Below are 23,149 nucleotides of genomic sequence, written 5' to 3' on the forward strand. Positions count from 1 at the left end.
AAGTGATTCAGTGATGTGTCTTGGCAGAGTGTACAGTAGTGTCTCCTCCTGCAGCTCTCATTACTCAGAGCATTCAACACCACTCAAGTGCAGGAAAAAACATCACAGCAACATTATAGATTCCTATTCGAAGGAAAGTTTCTGAAAGACAAAGCATTAGAATGAATCAGTCTGTGAGGTGCAGCGTTACACACCACGTATAGGCACCGACTTCAGGGTTATGGAAGGAGGCAGAGAACGCACTGGAAAAGCTTGGTTCTCATGAATCAATCTAAAGCTTGGTTCTCATGAATCAATCTCCTGGTTCCTTAGCTATCCATCAGTAAATGAATGAATTAACCAATAGTAATTAAAAATTAGTTTTTATGCAAGTTTTCTTCTAAATGCCTTCTTTTCCTTCTAAGAAAAGATGATCTGGGATTTAAGTAATTGATTTAAAAGTAAACTGCTTCTGGAGTATTTAACTTAAAAATAACTTATTTTGAAAGAAAAAATGTCACGGCAATTTTCTCTTTTCTTTTGTTTCATTATAGGTCATATTGACTGTTACTGAGGAGAAAGGCACAGCAGGGGTAAAGAGCAGAAAAGGGGACCAGGACTGTGCCATGGTCGATTCATTTGGGAAGGAGCATATTTACCAATGTGGGAGTTCACAGTCTCCCTCAGTCTGCCAAAGAGGATCCGGAACTTACAAGTCCAATACCCTACCCCCTCACCTCCAAAAATCCTTTCTTCCAATATAGGGGACAAAGCAAGTATACATAAAAGGAATCGTGGTGACATGAGAGAGGGAAGAAAGCAGCTGGGGACATATGTTCTATACTGGGACAAGAATAAATAGACCAACAAAACACAGGAGATCACAGAGGCAGGCCCATCCAAAAAAGGCATTTTATGTAGGTTAAAGGTAACACCACCACCTATCAGTGGGGAAAAGAATGGCTTAACAGATGGTTCTGGGAACCTGGCTAACTAGATAAATACAGATAGATCTCAACACTACACACGAAAGATAGATTCCAAATGGATAAAGGGCCCAAAAGTGAAAGGTAATGCTATGAAGTTTATTGAAGATGTAGACTTTCGCCTTTGTGGCAGGAAAAAAGTTTTTAACTTCAAAAGCACCAGCCATAAGGCCCAAAGTTGGTGGGTCTGATTACATTAAATTTAAGGACTTTTGTTCAACCAGAGACATCACGACTAAGTGAACAGGGGACAAAATAGGAGACACATGTTAAAAACATTAGAACGATTGCCTATTACGGGAAGTGGTTATGGGGATGAAAGCAATAAATAAATTAAGAGAGAGACCCTGAATGGACAAGTGATGATGATAGTACAGGATGCAATGAGCTGAGGGACCTGATCCACTCAATCCTCTGCACTTGGAGTACCACGAGAATGGTGTGTTGGGAGAATCGCAGGCATTTGGTGAACAAAAGCTTCCAAACAGCTAAAAGGCAAGAGAGAGAGAATTAGAAGGGTGTTTTCACAAGGGTTGCTATGGATCATGCTTTGGGCATATAATGTTAAAGACACAAGTAGAGAATGGTCTCCCCTTTCACATACCTTAGGCTATTGAATCAGGCTTCTTTCAATATGACACTCTTCAGGCACAGGGATTAACCCCGGCCCCCACGGCCAATTCCTTTTGTGTTATGTAACTGTGCAGCTGATATATAAATATGAGCCAGACACTGAACTAGGCTCTGAGGCTGCACAATCCAATGAGACACTGTGTCCTTCCTTCCAGGAACTCAGAGTAGGGGGAGAAAGAACAAAACAGTAGCAGCATCTAACAGTTACATAATGCTGACTACGTGCCAGGCAGTGTTCCAAGTGCATAACATTAACTATTAATCCTAATACCCCAGTGAGGTAGGCATTTGTTTCCTTACCTGTAAAATGGGGTAAATAAGTTAGAAAGAAGTTAAGTAACATGCCTGAGGTCACATGACTAGAAAGAGGTAAAACCTAGGTAGACTGGCTATGGCATCCATGCTCTTAACAACTATACACAAAATAATGTGCTAAATGCCACTTTAGCATAAATATGCATAAGTAAGTGCTTCTCTCACAAAGAGGAGGGCACTTCCCTCAAATGAAGGATAGGTAAGAAACGTTTCTATATAATGTCCTCCGTGAGTTTGAATGTTATTATTTTGAATCTATAAATCAATTCAAGGAGAATTCACATCTCTACAGTCTTTCCATCCGTGTGATGAGGATTTTTAGGCTGCTTAATTTTAAAATGGCTTATGATGAGGATTTTTAGGCTGGTTAGTTTTAAAACTACAGATGAGATTCAGGCTCCAAGGAGTGGAATTTGTTTGCGCCTTTGTTGGGAAACATTTACATTTCTAAGGGAAACCTCTATCTGTGAAGATGCCTCCCTCTCTGTGCCAGGAAGAGGGGGGGATGGTCTTATCTCTAGAGGCTCTTAATCAATGCCAGAGGCAAGAACTTAAGTTGGTTACTGTCTGGCAACCTCCTGTAACTGATCCGCCCCCCCCCCCCCCCACAAATCCTCCTTTGTCTTTAGCCGAGGATAAAATTCAAGCGGTGACTTCTGCCATTTACTCAATCCGGTTTGATTCTTATCTAAAGTTGTGGGACCGCCAAATGGCCAGACCATACGGCCACTGATACCATTTTAACTTTTTTACATATTCTTTGTCTTGTAAAGAGATAACTCACATACCTATGCCTTAAATTTAGCCCTAACCCTCAACTCGCGGCAGCAGCAGGAGCTCTGACTGCCCGTGGGTCCTGTCCCCACGCACCAGCTCTGCCTGCCCATGGGCTCTGTCCCCATGCCAGCGGGGGCAGCAGAAGCGGCAGCAGCAGGAGGTCTGACTGCCCATGGGTCCTGTCCCCATGCTGTTCCACACTATTCTCTAAATAAAAGAGCACTACTGCCAGATCTTGAGAGTCTAAGAAATCTTTCTTCGACTCCTCGGCTCACCGACCCCGCATCACGTGCACATCATATCTCTCTAAGGTTTCAATTTCTCTCAAAATCTTATAGTTTAAGAATTATTCTTAGGTGCTTTTAAGATTTCTCTCTCTCTCTTTTTTTTTTTCCTGCTTTATCTCCCCAAATCCCCCTCAGTACATAGTTGTATACCCTAGTTGCAGGTCCTTCTAGTTGTGGCATGTGGGACACCACCTCAATGTGGCCTGATGAGCCATGCCATGTCCACGCCCAGGATCCGAACCACGAAACCCTGGGCTGCCGCAGCAGAGCGTGCAAACCTAACCACTTGGCCACGGGGCCAGTCCCCAAGATTGCTCTTTTAAAGATTATTTTAAATCACATTTCCTAACTTTGTTGCCAAGTAACTAGAAATACAATTAATTTTACATTGATTTTTAAGGAGTAACAAGATTTTATTTTCATTTTAATAACTGATATTTAGATTCGTTTGACACACACAACCACAATCTGCAGAAGAGTTGTTTCTTCCTTTCCATCTTTGTTGTTTATATTCTTTCTCTGATTCTGCTGTCCAGGATCTTCTGTACAGCGTAGAATAGAAGCAGTGAGAGTTGGCATTCCTTGTCTTGTTTCTGACTTTAAAGCAAAGGCTTTTAAATGTCTCACCATTGAATATGTGTGCTCTACGTTTTTTGGTAGATATTCTTCATCAATCTGAAGAAATTCCCTTTTCTTCTTAGACTGCCAACTATGAATGTTGTTATGGGCTGAAGTGCTCCCACCTCCAAATTCGTATGTTCAAGCCTTAACTCCCAGTACTTCAGAAAGTAGTTGTATATGGAGACAGGGCCTTTAAAGAGGTGATTAAGTTAAAATGAGGTCGTTAGGGGAGGTCCTAAGCCAATCTGACTGGAGCTGGAGCCCTTATAAGGAGAGGAGATTAGGATGCAGAGAGAGCTAGGGACATCACGGGCGGAACGGGGAGGAACGACCACGTGAGGACACAGGGAGGAGGCAGCTGTCTGTAGGCTAAGGAGAGAGGCCTCAGAAGAAACCAACTCTGCAATAGTTTTAAGGTCAGGATTTCTTGTTCCTGGAATGTTTGGTAGAACGTGACGGTAAACCTGTCTGGTGTGGTGCTTCTATAGGAAGGTTTTTAAATTGTTGTTTCTGTAATGGTAATGTGTCTTTTTTCATTCATTGTTCTGGGCATTTCTGGTCGTTTCCATCTGGAAATGCACAGTCAGGGCGTGGAATGTTTGCTAGAATTATTTGATCATTTCTTCTTCACTGCCGTTGTTTTTCTTGAAACACCCAATTGGATATCAAACCTCCACGTTGATATTCTAATTTGCTTTGCTCAAGGGCATTTCGTTTATCTTTTTGGATGACTTCCTCAGCTTGCTTCCAGTTCTACAGAATTTACTCTTTGCCTTTATGTTTTTGTGGTGTCCCTGAGGTCAAGTTTAAACTCAGGAATAACCTTTCACTCTGGTCTTCTTTCAGGGTGCCAGTGGGGTGGGGACCTGGCTTCACGGAGTGAGGCAGATCTGTGGGCTCAAATGCGCCTTTGCAGGACTCACAGCTGTTCTGTGTTTTCAGTCTCTCCTGGTGCAGAGGGTCACGTGCCTCACTTCCCAGCTGATGAGAGTTGAGTGGGAATCAGCCTGCTGCCTTTCCCCACCCTAGAACTTGGGCTTCAGCTTTCTCTGTTCTGCCACATTAATTGTCACTTCTCTATCCACTTGCTGTTTTCCAAAACGGTTGATCTCTCCTATGCTGGTGTCTCTAATTCTGTCTTCGTGGTCTCTTTTTATTCCCTTACTGGCCAGTGGAGGTGCAGGAGTTGATCTTGTTACTTCTACAGTAATACAAGGTAAAAATAGATATTCTGGAATTAGGGAAGGAAATTCCTCACCTCAACTACATAATATATGGTATTGGGAAAATTATTTCATCTGTGATTTTGCAGTGAGGTTTCAGCATGTTGATCACGGGGCCAGGTGGATTTGTTAATTTGTCTTCCCACACTCAGAGCTGACCAGATCAGGAGGTATGACCAGGTATGTTCGGGTAGTGACACATTGACACAACAGAGTTGGTTGTAGTAAATAGTGAAGTTCATACTCTTAAAAACCAACCAATCTTTACTAGTGCGAGGGCTATATGCAAGACGCCAAACCAGGCTGTGAGGGAGGTTCAGACACACATGTGTGGCCGACATGGACATGCAGAATTCAAGAAAGGACTTGCCCAGTTGCCTGGCACGTGATTAGCTGACGGTCTCCTGCTGTCAGCTTTTTGAGCTCTGCTTCAGCTTTCAAGCCCAGGTCACACTTTCCTTGGGTTTTTCTCTTCTTGAGGTTGCCCCTACCCAATGACTAGGCAAGGTGGTGGGACAAGGGCCTAGCCCAACATGGACTCCTCTAATGGGCAGTTTTTGCTTGGGAGTTCCCCAAAAGACAGGCGGAGACGTTGTTAGGTGTGTATAATGTTCTGCTGGTCCCCCTGCCCAATCCTGCAGCTCTTTTCTTTTACAGGTGTTATTTCTTAATAAATCTTTTGCACTCCCAACTCCCTCTCAGCATTTGCTTCCTGGAGAACCCAACCTGCCACAACAGGAAACATTTAGATCCTACAAAGTCAGCTGGGAAGAGAAGGAATTCAGAAAAAAGAATGAAACACTGAAAACTGTATATCAAATAAGAAGAATGATGTGGATTGTCGACTGGGAGACTATAAAACCCATCACTGAGCTCTTCAGGTCACAGGTATGTTAGGGAAGGCATGTAAGTTTGGTTTACAGAAAATGCATTCACATTTACACCAATTGGTCTAGAACAAGTTGAATGTTTAGCTGTGGGAGAGGAAGGAAAAAAGAGACGTCTGAAGAAAAAGTTAATACTGACGTGATCAAAAGAAATGGAGGCTAAAAGTACAATAGAGGAGCAGCATTTACGATAGCTGATGCTCTAAAATTACAGAGAGTTCATAAAATAAGTTCCGTTTTTTAAATAAAAGAGATGGCTAGATCTTTGTTAAATTATTAGAGTCCCTGGGGAATTAATACGTTTCATCTCATAGCCTTGGACTGTATGTTCTAATGTGTTTTTTGTTGATTTGGGTGCACTAAGGACATGCTACAAGCTTTTATGTTAAAACAGATTTCTAATCCTATGTTAATTGGTTTTTAAGGTGTGGTTATTAAAAGTCAAAAATGATCTGTCAAATAAAAATGGCAAGCAATAGGATATATTGGAGAATATGAGCAAGCCATTTGATATAAACCTAATTCGGCCTGAACTTGTCTTTCCAAAAGGGCCTGACTGTGGCCGTTGACCATGCATTGTATATCTGCTTTAGATTTTCCCTATGGCAAGAACAAAGGCCCATCAGGTAAAGGTGCAACTTCCCTCCCCCTCCCAACACTGGCGTCTCCTTAAGGATTAAGCATCTTTCCTTAGGCTAGAAACTGATTGCTGCGCTCACCTGTGACCGCCCAGCTCAAGACAATAGACTTGCCTCCTGCTACGCCCATGAAGATAGCAGACCCACTACCTGCTGTGTCCATCAAGCGCTGTGCAGACAGGGCAATCTTGTGACTATTGTGGGAGGGACATTTCAATCATAGTGAAACACCCTCTTTGAGGGTATATAACCCACCTATGTACCCCCATTTCTTTGGAGTGCTCTGTTCCTTTGTGGAAAGACTCTCCCGGGTTATAATCCTAAGATTTAAGCTCAGAATAAACTCACCCAAATTTTCATTTACAGATTGGTTATGGATTATTTTCGTCGACAGATCTTCCAATATGAGTAAGCAAATGCCCACATATGGTTTATCTCAGTCTCCAAAGCATCTTTATGCTCTAAAGGGCATTTTTTTCACTTTCTGAAAGGAATCACTGTCAAGGAACAATGCATATTTTACAGTTGAAGATACATAGCTGATTCTTCTGGTTTCCCATTCTGATTTTTTAATAATCTGGTTATCAAGTAAGGCTTAGAATCTTGGTTATTCAAAGAATTTCAAGAAACTTAGCACATTATTCCCTGTCGTGCAGACTAAAGCAATTCAGATGTTTCAACCCACAGGATGTTCAAAACCACCAGAAACATTGTACGATTAAAAATGTTCACAGAGGGGCCAGCCCCATGGCCGAGTGGTTGAGTTTGCATGCTCTGCTTTGGCAGCCCAGGGTTTCACCAGTTCGGATCCGGGGCACGGACATGGCATCGCTTGTCAGGCCATGCTGAGGCAGTGTCCCACATGCCACAACTAGAAGGACCCACAACTAAAAAAAATATACAACTATGTACTGGGAGGATTTGGGGAGAAAAAGCAGAAAAAAAATTCAAAGATTTTTATCCTTCTATATTCAATTTAGAATAGGAAAAAAGCTGAGGCCGGCCCTGTGGCCAAGTGGTTAAGTGCACGCACCCCACTTTGGCGGCCCAGGGTTTTGCCAGCTTCGATCCTGGGTGTGGACATGGCTCTGCTCATCAGGCCATGCTGAGGTGGTGTCCCACATAGCACAACCAGAAGGGCCTACAGCTAGAATATATAACTATGCACTGGGGGGAGGCTTTGGGGAGAAGGGCAAAAAAAAAAAAATTGGGAACAGATGTTAGCACAGGTGCCAATCTTAAAAAAAATAGAATAAAGTTGACTACTGGAGCTCAAGAAGTTGTGGAGAGTGAAGGACCAATCAGATTGAGAAGCAGATAAACAAAATTCTTTGTAAGAAAATCCTTGGTTAAATGTTGAAGAAAATGCATCTATATTTAGATCAATTGGTCTAGAAGAAGCAGAATGTTTAGCTGATGAGAGGAAGGAAAAGAGGAAGAGGTCTGAAGAAAAAGTTAATATTGACGTCCTCCAAAGAAATGGAGATTAAAAGTATAATAGAGGAGCAGCATTCATAACAGCTGAAAAGTGGAAGTGACCCAAATGTCCATCAATGGATGAATGGGTAAACAAAGTGTGGTATATCCACACAATGGAATATTATTTGGCCATAGAAAGGAATATAGATGCTGTAACATGGATGAACCTTTAAAACATGCAAAGTGAAAGAAGCCAATCACAAAGACCACATATTATATGATTCCATTCACATGAAAGTCCAGAATAGAGAAGTCTATGGAGACAAAGTAATTAGTGGTTTCCAGGGGTGAGGGTAGCAGTACAGGGTGATAGCTAAAAGGTTCAGGGTTTCTTTTAGAGGTGATGAAAATGTTCTAAAATTGTGATACTTGCAGAAATCTGTAAATATTTCAAAACACCAAATCATAATTTTAAATGGGTGAATTGTACGGTATGTGAATTATATCTCAATAAGGTTATTTTTTTTAAAGTGTAAAGAAAAATGTACTCAATTGCCAGATGAGAAGTAATTGAACTGTGTAAATAGAATTGTAAAGGCCCCTGGGGCTGCATCACAAAGTTTTAATTGATCAAATTCTTCCTGGAGTTGGGAGTTTATCCTCACTCGTCTGATTCCTTAGGCATTAGTAAATTGTGCTTGTTCCTTTGGATTTCCATGGAAGTATTTGCTTTTTCTGCATATCATAAGATCAGCGTGTTAGTCTGAATAATGGCACCAAAGATATCAGGTCCTAATTCCTGGAACTATGAATGCTACCTTAAATTGAAAAAGTGACTTTGCAGGTGTGATAGATTAAGGATTTTGAGATGGCGAGATTATCCTGAATTATCTGGGTAGGCCCTAAATGCAATCACATTTGTCCTTAGAAGAGGGAGCCAGAAAGGGATTAGATTACAGAAGAGGAGAAGGCAGTGCGCCTACAGAGACTGGAGTGATGTGGCCACAAGCCAAGGAATGCAGACAGTGACCAGAAGCTGGAAAAGACAAGGATCTCTCCCTTGGGACCTCCAGAGGGAACCAGGCCTGCCAACCCCTTGATTTTAGCCCCATAAGATTCAGGACTTCTGGCTTGCAGAACTGTAAGAGAATAAATTTGTGTTGTTTTAAGTCATTAAATTTGTGGTAATTTGTTACAGTGGCAATAGGAAGCTAATACAATCAGCAATGCAGGACTGTGTCCACGAGATTAAATGATGCTGGGGAGGTATTAAGAGGGATTTACACAGCTTCTTGATATTTGATGCTTGAATAGTAGTTGCTTGTGAGGTCTAGTTAACGTTTTCCTGCTATAATTATTTACTACTTTAAGTGCTGTTTCTTGATTTTAAATGCCTTATCTTGCTTTAATATTCTAAGACCCAGCAAACCCTTTTTGGAAGAGGTGAGTTATCTTCTTATGGTAAATCCTTGCTCCCCCAACCTCATTCTGACTTTTGCTATACATGAATCAAGTTCTGTTACCAGCTTCCTGGCGAGCTTCATCTTCTAGGACATAGTGATACTTTGTTTAGCTTTAGGAAGCAGAGAAGGCGGGTAAATCAGAGGTGAGGAGTCAAGGCAACCACCTGGCAAAAAAAAAAAAAGACAGGGCTCAGAAAAGAATTTCAAGGTCACAGGAGTTACTGGAGGCAGTAACGAGCAAACCCAGCGCCTGATGACCTGTGCAGAATTCAGTGTCTGCACACCTCCACCTTTTCTGAAAAAGGAGTGTCCATGGTTTGAGTTACTCCGAGGAAAGACATCATCTCTCAGCTCTGAAAGAATAATATACTCAACCAAGGCAAGAATGAGGCAAGATAAGCACTCTCTACTTTGGAGTTGGGATAGGGGAAAGGAAACTATAAGCCAGTAGGGAAAGAGTAGTGAAAGTACTTATACCCTTTGTAGACATTATCTCTAGGACAGCGAGATGTGAACAGTTTTATAAGAAAACATTCACTGCAATATTTATAATAGTAGTATGTAATAGAAGATTTGTTAACATAGCACCTATATAGAACTTCATATAGCCATTAAACACTTATGAAAAGGTTTATGATGAACTTTATATATTGACTGTGCATGACACAAAACTAGTAAAGACAGTATTCTTAAGTTATGTATCAAATGAGGAACAAAAAAGGAATAGGTGGAAAGAACCACTACACGTTGGTTTTTCTGGTTGGTAGAATCTGGGAGACCAGGTTGCAAAAATGCATTTCAGTTTGTTTCCTACAGGTAACACTTTAAGAAAAATTTTTCCTCCAAATCTGGCTAGCCAGCGGTCTTTATGGAATTGTAGAGTATGGACTGTCAAAAGGATTTCTCCTTACTTTCGACAAGCAACAGTGATGGCCTCTTTCCTCTATACCTGTGTAGTAATGTAGTTGCCTTATGAGTTTATACATGTTTTCTTATGCATCTGGAAGAGGGTCATTCTTTTTATTGAGAGCAAAAGCAAAGCTGCATTAATGAGATCATGTCTTATTCAAGACTGCAGCCTGTTACTTGGCATATAGTGGGGTAAGTTGAATGAATGCATTCTAACCTCTCAACACTCTCTTTAACAGCATGAATTGGGGTGATTACTGCTGTTACTACTGCCTCTATCAGCTAAGACTACAGTTTCATGCAGTGGGTAGTATCTTATCTGTCTATACCAACATAATCTAGTTGGCCTCTTTCTTCTGCACCAGGGTGGACACATTAACGTCCCAGAAGATTAACACCTAATAAGAAAAATGTGCTCCATATGGAGTTCTGAAGCTTCAGGGTTTCTTTTACAAGGACTCTTTTTCCTAAAGGCAACATGACTCTTTTACTACATTACACTGAACACAAAGTTTTCCTTGGTGCCAGTCATAACAAATGTTCAAGTGGTGTGGAATACGGCGAGTACTACGGTGCAGGCTTGGGAACGTTTCCTTGAACAAATTCTTCCATCTCCCTGCTTTGGGCTCATTTACTAATTCCTAGAGGTAGCATGAACCATGTTTAGCCTAATGGCCTTCTGTTCAGAACTTTTTCTAAGGTTAGCTTTTAAAGAAAGGCAGAAGCCAACTGCTCCTGATTGATATCTTCCCCTGCATAGAAACTGACAGGCTTCTCAAGAGTCTCACTTGGCAGTGGGCAAGATAATAACATTTACCACTAGGAAAATGGACCAAAAGGTGTCTCTTTGCTAACTCAAGTCCTTTATCTATTTGCAATATGCTTATTCATGGAAAGAAGAAAACAAACAAACTCAAAAGGTTCCTTGTCTATTTGAATTATTTTTCTTAGCAAGTGTAAGAGGCCTGCAACTTCTGCCATCAGTTTCAACCAATTGTGCTGTAGGTTTATGGAAGTTCATCACCTTCAGAATCCAGGTCAAAATCTCTTCTAAACCTACCTCTGTTTGATTTAATAGAAAGCCAAGAACAATCAAAATCGGATCTAACAGCTTAATGCAACTGAGTTGAGTTACTCTTGCATGGGCAAAAACTCATTAAAATTTCTTCAGAAGTAGAATTTCTTCTTGACACACACACCCTTGTCTGTAAATAGGATCAACAGAGTCAAGCTCTGTACTAAGTGTGTATATTTAGTCTTTTAGTTCCTTTAAAAAACCCTCTGGCCATAGGAATTCTCCTTTTTCAGCTGGGAGATGAGATAGGATGCCCAAAATCACATGGCTCACCAACATGCGGCTCCCTCTAAAGAGCTGCACTCTCTGAATTATCCGCATATTTAGGATGAATTCCAGTGTTATCTAACAGAACTGTTTTGGCAGCCCCAGGTAAACTTACCTTATGGAAATTCATTCCTGAGGATAAAAAAAGGAAGGAGCCAAGGCAGGGGGAAAATAAAAATCCAACCCAGGAAACATATAGTCAGGCAGTCACTTCAGAAAGATTTCAATGGAAGTTTCACTCTTGATACATTATTGTATGGAAGCTGTATTAATACAAGTGGGAGGAATCCCCTCCCTCATCCTCCTTAACCTGCGGGGAGGGGGCCACTGTAGTCACCTAAACCTGGTAAGATGTCTGGCGTTGTGTGTCGTTCACAGCCTGAATCTTCAAAAGATAGAGCCTTAAGTGTTCTTATCATGTCTGATTCAGCATCCCCGCCCCAGTTTAATGCAATAGTGAAATCCCAATGACAATTTCCAAGTATTTTTTTTTTTTTTAACCAGAAAATGCACAAGCGCACCTGCTTATAGATACCTTTACTTCTTAAAATGACATTGGGTCACAAACACTATATTACCTGGGTTTTTTCAGAGGGCTCATTCTAGTGTTCCTTTTCTTCATGGGCAATGGATTTGTGCTCTGTGTAATTAGACTCAAAGCATGCAAAGAGCTGACCAGCTGCTGCTTCCCGACTTATATCGAGTCCCCAAACTTTTCGTCTCTTCCTTTCACGTGGTGGAGAGTGAATTCTCCAGGGATAATCTGGCGTAACGGGGGAGCCTATTGGGTTACCTCTGGCCACATCGGGGGCTTTGGTGTACCCCCCACGGACGTCAGGCTGGAGCTGTACGTCTTCAGCTTCTCATCTGAAGGTGCGGAGGGACCACCCCCGAGTCACAGGCTCTTGCCTGTTCAGAATACCGTCCCCTACAGTTGAAGCGTGCTCGCGATGCCGTCTCCAGGCCGCAGAACCTTCAGAAATCGAGCGGGAGAGAGGCATTAAATGTCGGTGGCTACCACGCCTCCCACGTTTCAGCGCTAGCTTCTTACTGGGGGATTGGGAGGGAACACTAAGGCTCTTTCTGCTCCGCTGTACCCAGCAAGGAGGCTACAGAAGCGGGCAGAACTGAGGCAGCGGCACCATCGGCCGATTTTTCCGCTCTTCCCGGCTCGTCCTTCCGCCTGCGCCGCCCTCGCCCCCGCCCCTCCGCCCTCTTCACAGCAACCGGCGCCCTGCCTGCTCCCGCGCTTCTCTCCTGCCGCCCGCAGTGGCCTGCCTTTTATAGTCACCGCAGCCAATCAGCGCACTCCTTTCCTTCTGCCCGCCCGCCCGACCAATGGCAGCGCCCCTTGTGTAATCGTCGGCTGCTCGGCTGCTCTCGGCTATTTTCGTTGTTGCTGGCTTTTTCAGGGGCTGCTCGCTCGCAGCCAGAGACGCTTGCTTTTTTTTCCGGGTTCGGAGCCGTTCCGGATGCTTTAGGCTGCCGGATGTCTGATCTCCGGATAACTGAGGCGTTTCTGTACATGGATTATCTGGTAGGTGTGGGGCAGGGGTGGCGTGTCGCCTCTTGGACCCCGAGTACCCGATATCCCTGTGCCTGGAGGAACAGCCTTTTTGCTTTCTTTCTTTGGGATGGGATGCCTTTGGGGTTCTTTCTCCCGCAGCCGCCTCTAGAGCTGTGCCGGGACCTGGAGGGGCGGCCGCCAGGACGGCGGGGCCGCAGCGCCGAGGGGTGGTGGGGCTGACAGGTAAAGGTGCGGCCCGGGCCAGCCGCGCTGCGGGGCGAGCGGCGCGCTGGGGCTGCCCGAGAGATGGGGCCGCGGCCGCGGGGCGTCCCCTGCCCGCCGTCGGGTTCTTTGCTTCCCTCTGCGCTCTGCAAAGGACTTTCCGCGGAAGCAGGAGTTTTCCGCTCTCCCTTCAGCAGAACTCCAGGTACTATTAAAGAGCCATAACCAGAATGGCTCACTAAGTGCCCGGCAGCCCCGGTCATTTGGTTGTTATTAGATCTGTAAAGCTTTGACCTCGATCGCGGACAGGGTTTAAAAGCACATTACCATAAAGTCGACGGGGCTAAACTACATCGCAGCCCGGCCAGAACTGGTCTGGGTAGGGGCAGGCATTGTCCCGCCGTTGCTGTCGTGGGTGCCTGCCGGCTTTACCCTGTGCACGGATTGGATCCCAGCTGTGCTTTTAGGCCGGGCTTGTGCTGAGAAGTTTAGGTGGGAAAAGTGTCAGCACCGTGCTGGGACGGAACACTATTTAAAAAATTGCCCTGTATGTGTGTTCTTGTGAAATTATGCAAGCACCCTGAATTGTTCCAGAAATTATGTTTCCCCAGAGCTGCCTGTTTGTGTTCCGGGGGATCCTCATTGACACTGGCTGTGTTCCATCCTATACAATTACCAGGTTTACCTTGTTAGCCGGAACCGCTATTGCAATGCAGAGTTGAAGTAGATGGTTAGAAACATTGACCCTCCTGTCATCTTGTCGGACACAGGCAGTCGGTTTTCCACTGCAGATTGGCCTGGCAGAGATTTCCCAGTGCCTTCTAGGAATTACACTTAAGGCTGTACTCAGACTGTAAATGCTTTCATGATCAAGAAATGCTGGAGAAGGACTGGTTTTATAATGTGTTACCATGTATTTGAGCTTATTTTACCTGAAGGAAATGTTTCCCCTAAAGCATGGTTGGTGATCTTGTGGGGAAAGGTGGTGATCCGAGTTAACGCATGACCTTGTGAATGGAGCAGAGTCAAAATTACTGAGTTAAAATTCTGTTTTCTTGTTTATTTGTTGCTGTCAGTAACTGCCTCTATTTTTGTGATGACGGGAGGCTATCCACCCACAACTGGAGCCGGTTACCGGGATTATCTGATTATAAGCATTCTTTAAAACACAACGTGCCATGTAGGTTGAGAGAGTTGCCAAATGTTTCTTAAAGATTGTTTTCTAAATTAAATAACTGATTAATATGTAGCCTGTCTTATAAAATACAGTACTATGGTTTTGTCTTGCAGTCTGCCCAGATTAAAGCCAAAATTTGTTGAGAATAATTACCAAATAGGAAAGGGTGATATTACCTATGCTACTGAGAGCTAATTTTGGATACTTAAGTGGGTAGTTCTAAAAAGGAAGTCAGGTGATTCTGATCATTTTATTATTACTTTTATTTACTGGATGTTTTAAATTTACAAATTGCATCGCAAACCTGTCTTTGAGATGCCAAACCCACCAAAGCATTTAGTGAAAGAATTGAAAACCCCAGTTAATTACTCAAGTTAATTTCTAGATGGAGAGTCGGTTGGGAGCGGGAATGTCTGGGCTCTAGGTTCCCTTAAAAGCAGATTGATTTGTCAGTTTACTAACAGTTTTGTGGCAAAATCGATGGGCCTTGAATTTGATGTGGCCTTTTTGTTTTACCTGCCACGCCCCCACACACTCAACTTTTGCTTTCTTGTAAAAAAAAAAAAAATCATTGTTTTGTCACTTGTCTATGCTTTTTAAAAAATTCACAAGTGCAGTGAAACAGTCCTATGAAAATCACTGGCTAATCATTGGATCTGAGAAAAACATCTTAGAGGAAATAAGTCAGTTTTTATGACTGTGTCGAGTATCCCTCTGAAAGGATTTAAGAAAATCCATAAACGTTAACTCCAGTTTTTACTGAAACTGGACTGAAAAAAAAAAAAAACAACCCTCCTGAGGTGGTCTTTTGTGTTTACTTTTTGCTTATCAACTTTCAGAGAAAATGATGGGCCACACATCATTCCTTTCTTCTGGCCTTTCTGATGGACTGGATTGCTCATACATAATTTTCATCTGGTGTTTATTAAAAACTAATTTCTGAAAAATGAAAATTCCGTTGACTGCATCTGGGATCTTATTTTTAAAATAGGTCAATTCCCAAGTTCTTTTACTTACCTTCCAGAAAAAGTGCCCCTTTCATTTCGAGTTTGACTCTCTAGGTTTTGCTGAGCTGGTGGACTAGAGTAAGCCTCTGGCCATGCACTTGAGAGGAATAATGGTGTGTGCCATCTTTTCTTCTTTTTTCTTTTGAATCGGTGTTAGACTTTCTTGTTGTTGCCTTTGGAAGCTGAAAGAGGGAGCTGTGTGTGTGTGTGTGTGTGTGTGTGTGTATATGTATGTATGTATGTATTGTCCATTGTTCTTTAGACTGGATGTTATCACTTAACCTTTTTCATTTGCAGGAGAGTGGAAAGGAAGAAAAATGAGAGACCCACAGAGGTGCTATTTTTAACAGCTTTTAATAGGATTGTGGATATTAAAACAGATGATGAAGCTCTCTGATCTTAGAGGTTGCTGTTGATTTCTTATCTTGAAAGAAATGTTCTCAGTTAGAGGTGATAGATAAGGTGGGGGACAGGGATAGTACCTTAGTATTTAAGACAGGATTTTGTTGATTTCAGTTCAGGGAAATAGTGGTAATCTGTTAATCCTAAATAATTATATGTATTACCTGGTGCCTGACTTGGGTCCTGGCACGTAGTAGGGCCCGGTATTTGTTGAAGTGCATGAATGTGAGACCGAAGGGACGATTCTGCTTTTCTCACCAGCTTCTACACGGAGACAAGATAAAATCTGTTTGGATTAGGTGTCTTGTTCTGGGGAATTCAGAATGTATCCTTCACTCTTAACTTTAAGATTATCAAGATGTCATTTGTTTAGCCTGGCTGGCAATTTAAATATAAAAATCTTAGTTTTCCTGTTGATAAGAGGGTCTGCCTAGGAGGCCACACACCTTTTCCCCATTTTTATGATGGGCTTTAAAGGCCATATTTACACCTGTCAGATCTATGGGTAAAGATTTTGCTGCTGTTTCAACAGGCAGGACGAGCAGCTTTCTCGCTGTCTTCTGACAGGTAGAACTAGTTAAGACAATGTGCAGAGCTTTTCGAGTAAGGTAAGAGAAAATAGTCAAGCTGGAATGAAAGAGAAAAACATGTCGACCAGGTTTTCCTGGGAGGTTAGACAAGATCAATTCCTAGATTCCTTTCAGTTAAATTTTTCTTTTGTCCTGATTTATATGTGTTGATTGGTCTGGATTTCACCTTTTTCCCCCTTCTGCCATCAAAATGACAGCAATAAAACTTGTTATGCTTTGTGTAATGCCTATGATGATTAAATGAGATAATGGAGGGAAAGCAATTTATAAACAGCACATTGCTTTTCAGATGTGAAATGCTAATGTGTTATAATTACGATGCCGATATAATTCTTATACTTCCTGTGGAATGACTCTTCCTGCTCAGTGGTAAATATTGGCCTACCTTTTAAACTAGTCTCAGTATTTGGAAAGATTTGGAGTGGTAATGAGCCTGCAGGAAGTCACAAGACTTTCTTGAGGATTGTTTAATACCTAGAAAAATAAAACCACATTCTAATATTTTTATTAATCCATTAAACAAATATTTATGAAACCTCTGCCTTGTGCCTGGCCTTGAAAGTTGTGAGGGATGAGCACCCAACCAGGATCCCCTTGCCTGTAGGACCGGCAGGCTTGTGGCTCTGTGGACCTGTGGCAGAACAGGTTGGGTAAGGTACATAGGGGAGGAGGCAGCTTCTGACGTGCTCCTTAGCTTTCTGCTACTTTTCTTCTATTTTAAATGTGTTTCTTTGTTTTATTGTGAACTAAAATGCAAAGGTGAACTTGCAAATGTGGTAACTAAATATGCTTGATGAGTCTTGGATGCCGGTTGTCACTTAACCATCATTGCATTTATGTGTGGTGTTTGAGATTTAATAAAGCTGGGCTTCTAGATTTCTTCCTTGTATAGATTGGTGAACCTGGCCCAGTTTCTTGGTCACAGCTGTACCTGCCACTATAAAAATTCGTGTGTCAGTGGGGAACATCTGGTGAGAGAGGTAGATGGATCAACACAAATCCATCACCATTTGCAGGGTAAAAACCAACTAACCAACCAACCAACCAAGAACGGAAGTTCATAATGTCCTACGAAGAACAGAGCTCATCGGTCGGTACCAGTAAGTCATAAATGAGCCTTTTCGAAAAGGCACATTTGTGATTTTTATCTGATGTTCAGTTATCTTAAAGTGCTTTTAACCCTGAATGCTGATGAACATAGGTAGTGTGTTGTGACTATGGTCAAACTGACTATAAAGTAATAATATAGGTCAAGCATTTTTTTAGTCTTAACTGCAGTTGGATTAGGCAGAATCACATAGTCTGTTACTAATCATAAGATAAAAATAATGTGAACACAATAAACACATCTACCATCTTGGAGTTCTTACAGCAAAAAAGTTTTAAGAGGGGCTGGCCCAGTGGCACAGTGGTTAAGTTCGCACATTCCGCTTTGACAGCTGGGGGTTCACCGGTTCAGATCCTGGGTGCAGACCTACACACCACTTGTTGGGCCATGCTGTGGCAGGCATCCCACATATAAAGTAAGGAAGATGAGCATGATGTTAGCTCAGGGCCAGTCTTCCTCAGCCAAAAAAAAAAAAAAGTGGCAGCAGATGTTAGCTCAGGGCTAATATTCCTCAAAAAAAAAAAAGGTTTTAAGAGCATCCATATCCTTAGGCAGGAACTTTGCTATAAAGGCATTAGCTCTGGTCCTCGAGCTCCTGTGGCTCTAGTCTGGTAGTTTGAGTCCTAGGAGAGGACACACAGGGCACGTGAGTCATGCCCTCTGGGAGCTTGCATTCTAAAGGATGCCAAAACCATGTGCTTGTTGGCATGCTGGGGGTGGGGAGAGTTAGGCATATGAGTTATGAAGGTGAAAACAGTTAACATGTATTGAGCACTTACTGTGTGCCAAAGTTGTAAGTACTTTCTATGTGTAACAGCATTAAACCGAGGCCCAGAGAAGTGTAATTCCCCAAGTTCATGCAGCTGACAAGCAGTAGAGCTGGGATTGTGGCCCCGGAGCCCTCCCTCTCACTGCCTTCTTCCCAGCTTGGTGTTAAAGCTGTTGGAATGCAGTTGAAATTTTTACCGTGTATTTCACGTAAATGCTATGCTGCTGCTTAAGGAAAGGGGTCCATAAAAGTGGTCCTTGACCAAGTAAAAGAAACCAGGGGCTGGGAGCAGGCTGACAGATGTTCCTGCCTCCTCAAGGACTTCGCTCTGCTAAATGACCGTTAAGGAGGAGGCTGGATAGAAAGATAGATAGAAAGCTGTGTTGTGTCCTGAGCTTTCTGCCACAGTGTCCTGACTCTGGTCACTGAGGTGACCTTCAGCATCTAATGCTTCTTCAAATGACCACAAATGGGTTTCCAGGCAACCGTGTTACTCAGACCCCCAGTGTCGCTTCAGGGCTAACTTCGTGTCTGCCAGAAGCCCCAGTTTTCTTTTGAAGAGGTCACTGAGGCTCAGGATCTGTTTGTCAGTTTATGTGAAGTCTGCTATGCTCCTTTATCAAGTGCCTTCTGGGGAGTGGGGCTGTCGCAGCAGACATGAGGCCCCAGGTGGTCTATTCCTTATGGATTTCATTTGGGCAAAGTCCCCTGATGACATTAACTATAAAGGGTTTCTTTCTGAGGTAGATTGGTAGATTTAGAGAAGGAAAGATTTTTTTGTTAAGATAAGGTCTGGTGACTGCATTGTCGATAAGAAAGGAAGCAGGAATTTCCCTTGATACTTCTTACAGATTGAATTAATTATGAGTTTTATTTTGGAGCCTGCAGCCCCCTTTAGTTATGCACTGGCTTTCCCCCGGCATCTCCCCAAATGCTTCAGGTGTTTGGATGAGTCTGTGAAGCCCAGTGCTGGTTGACCCTCATTTTTGAGTGTCTGTAAAGTGTTTGGGCACATTGATGTCTAGCAGGCCCAGCTTCATGGGTGTGCAGCCACGGGGGCCGGTGTTTAGAAGGGCCCCATGCTTGGTTTGATGCTCTGTGGTCACCATCTTGAAATTCTTAATTTTTGGCGCTTTGCGTTTTCATCTTGCACCCAAATTTGTGTAGCCGGTCCTGACTTCTAGTGCTAAAGTAAAGCCATGGGGATATCCCTTGAATGACCCCAGGGCAGTGGCCATCATCTGAGTACGTAACTTGCATCACTGCTGGGTCCTTGACCATCTTGATCACCAATTTATCACCAGAATCCAGTCTGGTACCTGGTAAATAGGGGACTACATACCAAGCACAGTGCAGTGTTTTACTTGTACCACCTAATTTAATTGTCCCAACAATCCTGTTAACCAGATACTACTGACTTACAGAAGGCTTACTGACTTAGGAAAGAGGGAGGTTGAGGCTCTTCGAGGTGGAGTATTGGTCAGGATCGTGTAACCAGTGGAGTGTCCGGACTAGGGTGTGAGCCAACTTGGCATTTCTAAGCCCATGCTTGTGAGCATTATTCAGTGCTGCCAACCTAATAGTAATAGTTGTTGAGAGGATGAGTGAGAGGTGCCGCCTGAATCATAGACGCCATGCTGGAAGTTCAGGGGTCCTATCAGTGCTGCTGTCACATGGCTCCTTGAGGAAAGCCCTCCGGCTTGGGAAACGGTGGGTTAGGACCTTAAGGTGAGAGAGTTTACTCACTGATTTACTTTCCTTTGTTGACCTGCTGTCTCCTTCACTCTTTTGCATAAACGTTGGCGTTCTGCTCTTTGGTTCACAGCCAAACACACCTACTTGATTTCGATAGCAACTAACCATTTGAAAAGTTAGATTTGCAGGACCATCTCATTTATCAGGTTCCTTTCTACCTAGATTTGCTGGGAACTGCTCTGACCTCTAGACTGCTTCTCTCAGGCTTGAGGACTTGTCTCCTGGTAATCATGTCCATGTCTCCCTAGAGGAATTCCCATGGGTTCTTTTTCAACTGGATCGCCACTTCTCTGGCCTCTCACTCTTGGGGAAGGCAGATGTGAGTCTGGCGCCCTCCCAGGACTGTTGATTGAGATGCAGAAGGGCTGCATCTGTTCCTAATCAATCTGTGCATGGACTCAGGAGCTAAGATGAAATACAGTTCCTTCAAAGTTTTGTTTTCAGTAAATACAAGTATTCAGAAAAGTACAGAAAATAATTAAATGCGTTTCTGTGTACCTGCCTTCCTGATTGAACAGTTGTTAACATTTTGCCATTTTAACTTCAAAACGCTGGTGCTCGCTTACAACAAGAAAAACAACTTTAAGGCTACAGCTCAAGCCTGCTGCTCCCCCGTGCTGTCTTCCTCCTCCCTTCTCAGTGGTGGCGCTGTCCCAAAGTTGGTGGGTGGTGTTCTCATGTATGTTTTTGCATTTTTATTACGTTTGCATGTATGCATAAATAATAATTAGTATTGTTTTGCCTGTGTTAACAATTTTACAAAAATTGTAACATACCACCCTTAGCTTTTTGGAACTTGTTTTACTTCTCTCATGTTTTTGAGATTAATAAATATTGCTGTGTGTCAGTAGACGCGTGTTTTATATTTCAGGTTTGAATTTTACCATGTCTGGTTTTATATGTAGAGATCTTATTTGGATTTTGTGAGAAGCTCACAGAAGAGAGTAGGTGTTGGTTTTGAGGCATAGTTGTGTGTCTGTGTTTACTTGTTTTTAGTACTACATGATAAATCACAAATTATTTAATAAAATTTTATGGGCATTTCAGTCTTTATTATCATTCATCAGTTTGTTTTACAGCTTACAACAATCGTTTTGTGATCATATTAACACATATACAGGTAAACATATATATATATATTTTTTTTATATTCTTGCCTGTGCAAGGACTGAAATTATTTTGGTAACATGTTTATTATTAAAGTGAAAGCTTAGTGAAGGAAATTTGGAAAGCACAGCAAAGTCCATTGGGGGAAAACATGTCTGTTATCTAGCAACCCATAGAGAAACAGCTGACATTTTTTAACCCTGCATCATAATGAAGATATAGTTTTATAACCTTTTTATACTTATGAATGTTTAAATTTTAACAATTTCTCTTCTGCAACATTAATTTTCTATATTATACTGGTAAGCCATAATTTTCGTAACTAATCACCTTTTCATTGAATATTTAATGTTTGTTCCAGTTTGGTCTGTTATATAAATAATGCTGCAATGGACATTTCATATAAACTCTTCTGGATATTTTACTACAGTGTGTTGTAAGGAGCAGTAGTTCTCTAGTACTTTAATGAGTCTTACTACAAAAAGGGGTTCCAGTGCCAAGTGGGTTTGGAAACTGGGTCAAACAAGTTTCTTTATTGTACAGCCTTTAATATGCAAACGTACATGGTGACTCTCTAAAGGGAGATTATTACACGCATAGTTTCTAATCCTTTGGAGTACTGTTGCTTTATGATCAAGTTCTAGAAGTAGATTTGTAGGGTCAAAAGATAACCAGCATTTATTGCTCTTGATATTGATTAAATAAGTTAGTATTTGCAAGGTACTTACGACAGTGCCTGGATATAATCAGCTACTGTTTGTCAAGTCAAAGTTATTTAATAGCAAAGTTGGTGATAATGACTATAGTTAATATTTACTGAGAATTTATTCTGTCCTAGATTCTGCAGGCAGTGCTTAATATGCACTCATCAGTCATTTGGTCCTTTCAACAACTCTCTGAGAGGTGGAAGAACTATTATTATTCCTATTTTATGGATGAGGAAACTGGCGGGCAGGAGGAATTGAGTAATCATAGCCTCAGTTGTTATGAGGGCTGGTAGCGCGTCTGTAATCTTAATCTGTACATATTTTTATAATTGCAATAGAGAAGAAAACTTGGTTTGAAGTCCTGTATTTGATTCCCTCCTGGAATAACTAGCTTTCTTTCCATTGTTTCTTTCTAATTCTATGATTTAAGTGATCATAAAGTTGTCTTAATTTATCATTCATTCACTTAAACAACTCTAACATGTTATAAGCCTTTTATGTTCTGGCGCTGTCCTGGGCTCTAGGAATCTATGAGTGAATAGGACGTTGGCCTGCTCTCAAGGAACTTACGACTCTTGTAGAGATGAAAAGTAAGTAATTACATTTGGGAGTAGCATATTCTATTTAGAAGGAAATAAAGGGTACTAAGGGAGTATATAAAGGGGAAACTTAACTGAGACTTGAGGGCCAAGGACAGCTTCCCAGAGGACTCATTTCTTCTCTGCAACATTGAAGTTGAGTAGAGTTGGCCCAGTGACAGGCAGAGGCAGGGCCAGGGCCAGGCAGAGGAACAGCTGGTGCAGAGACTTAGGGGTGAGTAATCCGTCACTTCAAGGAACTCCAAGGACTGGGTGTGGCTGGAGCAGTCAGGAGCAGTGGCTACGCGTGAAGCTGCAGAGCCCCGCTGGGATCATACAGGAGCCTTCAGAGTTTGCCTGCACTGACACGGTCAGATCTGGCTGCCGTAGGAAGAAGGATTGGAAAGGAGCCCCAACGGGAGCAGGAAGACCAGTTAGGAAGATGCTGATTCAGGAATGAAATGATGGTATTCACAACCAGGTAGGGGCAGAAGAGATGCAGAAAAGTACGTGGATTTAAGCAACATTTAAGAATTGCGAGAATTTTGTAATTAGATGTAGAAAATGAGAACAAAGGAAATTTTAGGGATAATTCTCAGGTATTTGGTTTGAGCATCGGTTTGCTTATCTATTATTGAGTAACAAACTACCTTAAAAGAGTGGTTTAACATAAAAACAGCTTATTTTACTCATGAATCTGGGGGTAAATCATGTTCAGCTATGCTGTTCTTGCTTAGGATC

At 42.3% G+C, this 23,149-nt stretch overlaps 1 protein-coding gene and 2 long non-coding RNA genes across 5 annotated transcripts in view; 2 read left to right on the forward strand and 1 right to left on the reverse strand.

The window, feature by feature from the left end:
* Positions 1-525: 525 nt before the first annotated feature.
* LOC123286061 (uncharacterized) lies at positions 526-12,737 on the reverse strand. Its single transcript, XR_006528276.2, has 3 exons — positions 12,058-12,737; positions 9,289-9,392; positions 526-1,453 (listed from the first exon to the last, which is right to left on the reverse strand). It is a non-coding gene; the product is annotated as an uncharacterized lncRNA (long non-coding RNA).
* Positions 3,891-6,704, forward strand: LOC123286063 (uncharacterized). Its single transcript, XR_011506480.1, has 3 exons — positions 3,891-4,014; positions 5,524-5,709; positions 6,403-6,704. It is a non-coding gene; the product is annotated as an uncharacterized lncRNA (long non-coding RNA).
* Positions 12,738-12,822: 85 nt separating the features above from the next.
* The window catches only part of ARL15 (ARF like GTPase 15), a 401,393-nt gene continuing 391,066 nt past the window's right edge, over positions 12,823-23,149 (forward strand). Inside the window, exon 1 of one of the 3 annotated variants that reach the window (XM_014860326.3) lies at positions 12,823-13,016. In XM_014860326.3, the coding sequence (XP_014715812.1) occupies positions 12,969-13,016 (48 nt within the window). In that variant the 5' untranslated portion in view covers positions 12,823-12,968. Of the gene's footprint in view, positions 13,017-22,583; positions 22,890-23,149 lie in introns of those variants that run through there. The other 2 variants (XM_044771486.2, XM_044771494.2) reach the window with 2 other exon arrangements.

The sequence above is a fragment of the Equus asinus genome, chromosome 10 (genome assembly GCF_041296235.1).
Source record: "Equus asinus isolate D_3611 breed Donkey chromosome 10, EquAss-T2T_v2, whole genome shotgun sequence".
NCBI classification, from domain to species: domain Eukaryota; kingdom Metazoa; phylum Chordata; class Mammalia; order Perissodactyla; family Equidae; genus Equus; species Equus asinus.